Here is a 10,046-nt window from a genome sequence, read left to right on the forward strand (position 1 = left end):
AAACGTTAAAAAAAAAAAAAAAAAGTGAAATGAGGACAGAATCCCGAGAAACACAAAATGTAAAGCATAAAGGAAGATGACCCAGTAGAAGGAGACAGTAGGTGGCGGCAGAAGGTGGTGCAGAAACCCAGACAAGAAAGGCGCGTAAAGCAGCACGAGCTTACAGGAATGTCAACCAGGATTCAGAGTGAAAAGAAGTCACCCAACTTGGTAACGAGCTCTATGGTACCTTTAGTGAGAATGGTTTCACAAGAGCAGCTACTGTGGTGAGCAGGAACTGTATTTCAGGAGAAAGGATAAATTCCTTGCTTGTAGCTCACCTCCTCCCTCCATCCCAATACTAAGTCGTAATATACTAAAAAAGTAACTTACCAGATATACAGCTTCATTGTAATTGTTTGCTTTCAATGATTCTTTAAGTTGACGAATCATAGCTTCTACAAACTCTCCACCAAAGTTGTAATTCCTGGCATTCAGCAGTCCAACTAATGTTGTATAAATTGTCAGCTTCTCAGGTAACAGACGTGCACTGATTTGAGAACCCAGTACAACAAGAAAACCCCAAAATGACAGCATTATGTTACGGTGCTCAATTCTACATTATGCAAATTTTTTATCATTTTATTAACTTTGAGCTGTGTTTTTAAAACTACTTCAGAAAAGGCATAAATATTGAGAGGAGTTGCAGACATGATGCCTGCAATTTTTCATTTCAACTCTGGTTTGTTAATCCAAAATTTAAGAAAGTAAAACATTTTAATTATAAACTTACCAAACTAATATAAATGTAACTAATGCTAGACCAGTTTATCTTCCAATGTATTTTTAGTGGACTCTAAAAGCAATCCTACAGAAAATGTTTCCATGGTAAAACATCTGGTGAATGCTGGGTGAAGCAAGTTTCTTTAACGCAGAATCATTAAGGGGGGAGATGAAACACTCACTATTCCTAAACTTAGCTAACCAAATGTCACAGGACCAAAATTCTACTTCCGGAAACACTATTCTAGTTGCTTAGAAAATATTCAGAACTAACACCACTTTCAGCTAAGTTCCTGTCAGTTAAATTGCTGAATGTCAACATGGTACTTGGACACAGTAAAATTTCTTTACAACCCAGATTGCTTACTCCAAGTGTGCTAATTTTCATTATAGTTATTTGAAAAGCAAGGAAGAGGATTACAGTCAAAAACCTTTGGAGAAAGCAAATGTTGCTTCCTAATTTAGGTAGCCTTTAAAATTATCTCAAAAAAGAAAAGCAAACAGGAAGGAGCTCATGATCAAATTCTCATACACAGTTTGTGTTTTCCCAAGGTGCCTAGCAGAGTGTAAGGGACAATTTAGATCAAAAAAAACAAAAAACAAAAAACAAAAAACATCTGCACTGATAGTAACCTTCCTCGCCACCCCCAAAACCATGGTTTCCATCACAGTTTAAACATAAATCTACTCCATTCTAAAAAATGCTCCCAAAACAGAAGGCACTTTAATTTGTCTTAGTCATTCTTAGTCTAAGGACAGGTCTTCCTGAATATAAACTGGATTTCTTTTAAAAACTATAACCCAAATTATTTGTACTTTATGAGGTTAAAATGAAATCCACTGGTAACTTTGATTTGCGTGTATATTTTTAAATTTCAAAAATGAGCTGTAGCATTATTTAATTAGAATATTTGAAATAGTAACTTACAAGTCACCTTCATATTTGAAATTTTAAAATACCTCATGATTTATAACTTCATGTACAGTACAAAGACCCCTTTTATCCAAAAGTCATAACTACTTCTTTGCAGAGCATATAATTCATAGTGATCAAGGTCCATTTGAGAGATGAGAAAGTCTGGATTAATTCCATCACTGGGAGAGACTGTTTCATGATTCTATATAACACTTTTCCCATTTTAATTTACTCACAGATTAAATAATATTTGTTCTGGCAAACCTAAGTCGAAGAAAGAGTATGTCCATTAATAGCTTCAAAACTTCTTCAGTCTTCTGAAAAGGACTATCACTCAAGTGACCAGTTCCCAAATTTGTTTAGTACTACCACTTTAATATATAAATCAAACTCTATATATTGTATATATTTAAGTGTACATGCTTAAAAGAAAATCTCTGAATGTGAAAACAGTCAACTCAAATGATAATAAGGTTCCAAGAAACAAAATGTTAAGGAAAATGCTCACACATTTTGTCCTTTTTATCGCTAAGGTTCACCAAAGGTCATTCCATTTGTATAAGTTTCCCATTAGAAGGAAAGCTAATGAAATACATAGAATATAAACACATCTTCTGAACACTCCCAAAGCATTTAAGAGTAGATAATACATTATCACCTGGACTCACAAATCTTTTGCATACATACACTGTACAAAGAAGCCTTAAGATCTTGCTCTTGTAGTTAGGAAGATCAGCTTCTAAAACACCTGCCAAGCCTTCTAGGTTGCTCTCCAGAGAGCAGGCACTCTGTAGAGGACAGCATATTAAATATCTGTTAAATACTCGGCAATTAGTTAAAATTTTCTGAGTGATCATAATAAAAGTTAGTCTTATCTGTAAAAGGCACTATGACAGGTTTACTATAAATCAATTGGGGTAGTTACTGTTCTTAGAAATCCATAAAAAGAGAATGAATGAAAATTTAAAAGCAAGCAGTCTAAGGTAGCAGAATTAGAAATGTGAGGACATTATCGGTTCTCTTTTATCTCTGTAACTGATTCACTTAACATATGACTCTCAGCAAATTACCTCAAGTAACCAGGACTTGTTTGGTTCTTCATTTATAAATTGAAAGGATTTTTCCTTAAGGTCTCTTCCAAGATTCATATTCTATGAAAATTACATTGAACTATCAATTATCTGTACCCCAAGGGTTTTAATATACATTTATTTTGGGATATAGATTGCCTAAAACTAAGATCACCAAGTTTCAGCTGCAGAAATCAGTCGAACAAAGTCAACTACAACCATAAGCCCCTCACAGTCTGTGCCTATGTTGCACATACCTTTTCTCCTACTTTGCATATTAAAGATTCCAAATGATCTTCAGTTTCATTTGCATCAGAGGTCTTTCTCCTTTTGTGAGGCTGTCCCCCTGTTTCAACAATGTAAAAAAATTAACATGACGTGATGAGTCTAGTATCACAAATTTAATTTAACTTTTTTAATGCTCTAATCTCTCTCCTACCAGAAACCTTACATTTTATACACAGGACAAGATCTTAACTGACCCACCACTTTTCAGACTGGGCTAGAATCACCAAAGACCTCCATACCCAGGGACACTATAATAACTGCAAGAGGCATTAGTTACGTTCACTTTTGTGTGAACAGTGCCCCATGGAGCTATGCAATGCAGCAGCCCTGTCCACTTCTGTGATAGGCAGGAGCAGTGCCTACAACATCCTAACCACCAGTAGTTAGAATACTCTCTGGACCACTCAGGTACTGCTACTCCCATTCTTTAAACTGAACTGTTCACTGATTTTCAGTTGCTTGGTCCTAAAGCCTCTTAGTGCCAGTAGTACTCATTATTCTAATAATGAAAACCAGGTTGAATGGTTTGGAAAGACCAGGGAAAAAAAGGAAAATGTCAAAACATAGGAAAGGGAGCATAAGACATTAGGATTCCTCACTAGTTTTACAAGTGTTTGAGCTTTCAACTCTGTAATTAGTAATAGCTTTGGTTCTGTAGAACATGTAGCATTAGGGTATAGTCCCAAATAATGGGAATTACAATCAGCAGACACATACTCAAAGAAAAGTCCTGAGCACTGTATCAAATAACTGGTGGGGAAAGTATATGTTTTATGATTTCCTACTTTTAACTACTGTTCTATTATGTTCAAAAACTGGTTATCATTCACAGAATCTTAAAAAAAAAAAAAAAAGATTTATCACATTGAAATCATTACCAATCATCTAGGTGTCCTTTTGGTTGCTGAAGAATTCAGGCGGAACAAACTACAAATCAATCTTAGGCATTGGACTATTTTTCAGACTGTTCCTGTTAAACATCTCTTACCATTTTGCTTAAAACCTTAATACGCATACCTTGTATCCTTTTGTGGAATAACCTACGGCTTAAAAATTTGAAGTGAATAGTGTTAAGTACAGAACATGTTGTTGTTGGTAAACACAACGTTGGCCAGTCTCCCAACGTTGACTTCCACCAATTAGATTATCAGGGCAGCATGTGGACAAGGAAGCAATGGTCTGTAACAGTGCTGGGGATCTGCATTAATAATGGAAATCTGGATATAGGGTTACCAGGAGTAAGTTAAATATAACTTCAATCTTCTCCAGACTTGTAGAGCCAAAACTGAGCCATTTTTACAGAACTCATAATCGCTTACTTGCCATTGTAACATCTGGCTTGAAATATATAGTGATTGTCATAAAACACAGTACCTGACTACTCTAAGCTTGGTGTTAAAAGTCTCTCCAATGACTGAAATGATCTTCAGGCGCCACCTGAACTCAAGGTGCACAAAACCAATCTATTACTATCCAGATAGGACCTGATGGAAAGATTATAAAAGGCCACAGGGTAAAGTACTATGTGCTTTGACCCCCCGACTTCTTAGTTATCATTATGATCTGGCTTAAATAACAAATGAACATAGTTTTGAGAGGATAATGCCATAAAAAAAAAAGTAACACGCATGCAATGTGACAGCTGAGATATCCAGAGATATCTGCTCATGTAAAGTGGACATGTGTGATATAGTGGAATCAGTGACCTCGATTCTCAAGTATGCATAGGATCTATAAAGCTTCCACCACCAACTTTCACAAAAAGGTCTTCTGTTTCCAGGATTTATTCATGAAAGAACTGCATTTTCAATGCAATGTTTATATAAGCTGTCAGCCAGGATGCTAAAATAGCCTTCTTCTAGAGCAGTGGTTCTTAACTGGGTGAGATTTTGTCCCCGCTAGGGGCCACGTGGAAATCTCTGGAGACATTTTTAGTTGTCACAACTGGGGGAGTGCTACTGGCATCCAGTGGGTAGAAGCCAGGGATTCTGCTAAACATAATACATTGCACAGGACAACTCCCAACAACAAAGAATAATCCAGCCTGAAACGTCAATAGTGCTGATGCTGAGCAACTCTGTTCTAGAAAGCAGAATATACTAATGGCGTTCTTCAGAACCAGATTTCTGGTAAGGTTGGGAAAATGCAGATGCTAAAAAACTAGCCAAATAAGAACAGTTTTTTGGGTTTTTATGATTGTTTTTTAAAACTTTTAACTACCATTCCCTTCCTTCTAGCCCATCTACTCTGCCAACACTTTATCTCACATCCCACCTTCCACATCCTCCCTAAATTAACTATCCAGCTAGCTCGTTCCCAAATTAATTTGGAATCATACCCCGTCTTTAAAGCAACATTCCCAGACCCTCTGGTAACCTAGAAAAGGAGAAAATAATGCTGTAGGGAGAGAAGGCAGGATTTCTGAAGAAAAACTAGAAAATACAAATACATAGTCCTCCCTGAACTGCAACTCCTATTTTCTCTCTTCCCATTTTGACTATATCAAAGGACAAGTTTTGTTTAGAGAATGGGAAGAGGCAGAACACATTAAGAAGATATGCCCCACTCTCACCTGAGATATGTGAGGATATGAAGGTGGGGGGTGGTAAAACTATAGACACATCTGAACTCATGGACAGTACCAGGATATTGAACTCAGAGGATAACCTGGGTACACAGAATAAAGCACCCTCATTAAGGATAAAATTTGAGGAATTAGCTGAATGTTCTCATATACCCCCAAGAAAACATATCGATGGTAGCTCCCAAAGCAAGAATAGATTTTATATTAAGTGTAACTATGTAGAAGTTTTACAATATAGATTCAAGTTACATATTGCCACTTCACTCTGACAGTCTTGGCTAGTATAGAGGAAAGACGCAGGTCTTTATTAAAACCCATTTGAGGGGAGCCTGGGTGGTGGCTCAGTCAGTAAAGCATCCGACTTCAGCTCAGGTTATGATCTCAGGGATCCTGAGTTCAAGCCCTGCATTGGGCTCTGGGCTGACAGCTCAGAGCCTAGAGCCCATTTCAGATTCTGCGTCTCCCTTTCTCTTTGCCCCTCCCAGGCTCACGCTCTGTCTCTCTCCTTCAGAAAAAATAAACACACATTAAAAAAAATAATAAAATTAAAAAAAAACCAAAACCCATTTGACAGGATCTTCATACACCAGTAACTTTTTCCCTGTAAGGTGATCCTAACTTTATAAGGATACACTGTACTACATCTTGTATCTTTACTTACTATAAAAACCACAAGCAGGAAAACAAAGACCTACCTATAAAAGAGAAAGTAAAGTAGCAAAACCAACAAGGTAAAAGGGAAAAAAAGTAGAGTACCTTGATCTTGCAGCTTTAAAGCAGAGGTGATCACCAGCCTGTATACAAACTACACTCTTCCTTGGAGTAACAAATCCCTTCACTTTTAATTATATTTTTTTTCTGTAGTGAAGTTAAAAAAGCAGTCACGGTCTAAAAGACAAGGACCTAATTCTAAGTAGCTGAAAAGGGAGTTAATATGGTTTTTTGGCAAAGATTATGGATAATATAAATATTTTCTTAGAAGAACAAAATAAACAATGTACTGAACAGCTATTGTATGCATATCCTGCAATAACTGCAAAGCTCCAGAGACATTCTTAGAGATTCTAAGAAATGAGTTAGATTTAGCAGTGGACCAGTATCCACACACACTAATTTCCCATTTAGGACTTCCCTTCCCTTCTTTATAAACTGAACTCCAGCTGAACTTCACTGGTATAGTCTCCTAACTTGTTTCCCTGGATCCTGGACACTCCAGCCTCAACAAAGAGATACAATTTTAAAACTGCCCTTTATGAGCTGATCCTCTGCTACCTCTTATCTTAGCTCCTACAACTCCCCCTCAGCCCCTCCTCACTCCTCCAACTCTGCTCCAGCACCACTGGCCTCCTTGCTTTCTGTGAACATGACAGGAATGGTCCAGCCTTAAGTCCTCTGCACTCACGGTTCCCCATACAGCCATCTGGTTTGCTCCCTTACTTCCTGCAAATCTTCAGATCCGATGCCGTTCTCAGTGAGGCCTTACCTGATCAACCTACATAAGACAGCATCTCCACCTCAACAAGAGTCTCTACCCCCTTTTCCTGCTTTTACTTTTCTCTGTAGCACTTGACACCATTTGACACATTCTATTTTATTTGACTGTGTTCTGTCTGGAAAATGAGGCTTCATCTTTATGTTGTCCACTACTGCATGCCAGTAGTTAGGACAGTGCTTGGCACTGGTAATTTCTGTTGAATAAACGATCGTATCTCGTCAAGCACATGGAAAGTCATGGCAGCCAGTGACTGATAAGAGCTGACAACAATCCAGAAATGCTGATATATCTACTTAATCAGGACTATTATAATTCAGCCTATTTTAAAATAGTCTTCTCAAACATTTAAGCATCTACTATTTCAGATCTTTAAAAAAATCAGTAGAAGCTTAACTAAAAAATTCAGATCACTGTTTAGGGTAAACCCTAGCTGATCATTACCCAAGTTGTGGCAATTCATAAAAGTTTCAGATTCGGTATAGTATCCAAGGGGAACTATGAACTGCCCCTACTACTAAATTATTCACCAGAATAAAGTTTAATTAACTCATGTTACTTCTTTCTATTATTTATTCTAAGGTTCCTGCATCAAGACCCGAACGGACCATGATTTACTGGCCATCTGGTATTAAAAGAAACTAACTCCCAAGAAAAGTATGCTACCATCACAATAACAAAAGCAAAAGTTGTTTTTGTACATATCCACATTCAATTCTCCAGGTTGCCCTCTGGAAACATTTTCTCTCCCTTTAAGGTGCCCTAGAAGCGAGAAGAGTGGAGAAAAGAAAGTATGAGAAAAGCAAAGAAAGAGGGAAGAACTTTAAAAGACTTGAAAGTTCCCTGAATCCCAAGCGATCACTTCAAGCATTAGTTTTTGATTAATCGAATTCCAAGCATAGGGAAGCTGTATTTTCTGTGCCCAGTATGTATGTTATGCAAAAAGCCTCATGTATTAAACAACGACAAAAAGTCTAGGCACGCAGCGGAGTAATACCTGTGTCCTCATGACAGCCCCGGACTTGCTTTCACTGGTGTCAAGCCACTGCAGGCTGTGTCTCCGTGTTTATTATACTAAAGCTCTGGACCCTTAGGTGTCAGATAAGGCCGGATTAGAATATCCTCTCAAGCTATTCTCTAGCAGAAATCTGATGTTTCGTTGTTAAAACTCAAAACATGAGGCGCGTCTGGATGGCTCAAATAATCGTCCGACTTCGGCTCAGGTCATGATCTCAAGGCTCCTGAGTTTGAGCCCCAAGTCAGGCTCTGTACTGATGGCTTGGAGCCTGGAGCCTGCTTCTGATTCTGTGTCTCATTCTCTCTCTGCCCCTCCCCCGCTCGTGCTCTCTCTCTTTCAAAAAAAAAAAAACAAAAAACAAAAAACACATTAAAAAACTTTTTTTCAAATGAAAACTAAACACATGTGATTCTGCTCATATTCCTAAAGGCCCCAAGATTCAAGGTGAGGAAAATGTTAGTGAAGAAAATTAATTAAATTAAAATTTTTCTTGCATATTTTTTCTTACATCGTTGACACCTGCCAAAGGTTGTCACCTCTTAAGCATTAACCGATGATAAATAAGTAAATATCATCATGAGATATGTCACATGTATTACCTCATTTAACCCTCACAAACTGAGAAGAGGTATGTAATATACTTCTATATTACAGACTAAGGTTTACAGAGGCGATAAAACCTGGGCAAGATCATGAAGTAATGGTAGGGTCTAGCTTTGAACTTAAATCCTCTGGTTTGGCCTCTTAACCAATACACCACACACTTTTTAAATAGCGCTACACTATAATATAATAGAATTACTTAGTTTCTTTCCTGGTGGATGTGCGTTCTCCGCTGATTTGTGTAAGGTAAGCACCTTTTTCCTGTTTTTAACTAGCAAAATTATCCTTGGTTTTTATGGTGGCAATATCATGATCCCTAGGAGCGCAACGATCCAAATGGAATAGAGAACCCCTGACCTACACCTCGAAGAGCTCTCCAGTGTGTTTTCCAGTACTCCTCTTTCACGAGGGAAATGCGCTGCGCTTGCAGTCAGTTCAAAATCTAACGTAACAACGTGCATCTATTTATTAGTGACCTCGTGAGTATGGATAAGACACAGATTTCTTTTCCTGCAGTTTGAAAGAAGGCAGACCAACGCATGACCGGTACAGCAGAGCTCAGACTGCAATTCGTCAGATCTTCCACTCACCGCTTTGTTCTTTCCCTTCTGAGGGCCCTTTACAGGTGCAGTTTGAGGGTCAAAACGAGCCACTGAGACTAGTGGTCCCTGTCGCTGTGCGTAAGAGACGGCCGCACAGACCCAGGTATACTTCCCTACTGGACGGTTCTAAGGACCAAACCCTGAAGAGTCCTTAGAGACTAGAGAGGTCCACCAGGCCGACGACTAAAGGAGTTGGGGTGGGGGGAAGCGAGGGCTTTCCAGAAGTCGCCCGGCCACACTCCCGCTGTGCCACCCTCCTTCACTCCGTGGCTCCCCGAACGCTCCCGGGGTGGGGTGGGGGAGGGCTTCCCATTCCTTCCCTCGAGCCCCCGGGACCTCGGCTCCCGCCTGGGCGCGGCCTTGGCGGCAGGGCCGATGGCACTCACCGTCATTCTCGTCGCTGTGCCGCCGCCGGGACATGCCGCACGCCGGAGCGCTGCCTAAACGAGAAGCCGGGAGGGAAGAGCGGCAGGAACTGTCCGACCGCCGGCCGGTGCGAGGACAGCAAGGAGGCGCGCGCAGTGTCCGGCGCGCAGGCGCACTCGCTCGAGACGGGTCCCGGAAGCGCAGGCAGGAGAGGCTGCGGAGTGGGCCTGACGGGCTCAGGTGCGAGAGAGCCGGTGTCTGGGAGCTCACTAGGCCGAGGGCGTCCGGTCTACACGCAACCGCCCCCTCGGGCTTCCTCCGCCTCTCGGCGGCTTCCTTCTCCCG

General features: G+C 39.9%; 1 protein-coding gene across 2 annotated transcripts in view; it reads right to left on the reverse strand.

Annotated features, from left to right (window-relative positions):
• The window catches only part of NCBP1 (nuclear cap binding protein subunit 1), a 38,237-nt gene extending 28,386 nt beyond the window's left edge, over positions 1-9,851 (reverse strand). The window contains exons 1-4 of one of the 2 annotated variants that reach the window (XM_027039500.2): positions 9,722-9,851; positions 3,006-3,094; positions 2,366-2,466; positions 373-529 (exon numbers count right to left, since the gene is read on the reverse strand). In XM_027039500.2, the coding sequence (XP_026895301.1) occupies positions 373-529; positions 2,366-2,466; positions 3,006-3,094; positions 9,722-9,755 (381 nt within the window). In that variant the 5' untranslated portion in view covers positions 9,756-9,851. Of the gene's footprint in view, positions 1-372; positions 530-2,365; positions 2,467-3,005; positions 3,095-9,721 lie in introns of those variants that run through there. The other variant, XM_027039502.2, reaches the window with a different exon arrangement.
• Positions 9,852-10,046: the final 195 nt, after the last annotated feature.

The sequence above is a fragment of the Acinonyx jubatus genome, chromosome D4, assembly GCF_027475565.1.
Source record: "Acinonyx jubatus isolate Ajub_Pintada_27869175 chromosome D4, VMU_Ajub_asm_v1.0, whole genome shotgun sequence".
Classification (NCBI taxonomy): Eukaryota; Metazoa; Chordata; class Mammalia; order Carnivora; family Felidae; genus Acinonyx; species Acinonyx jubatus.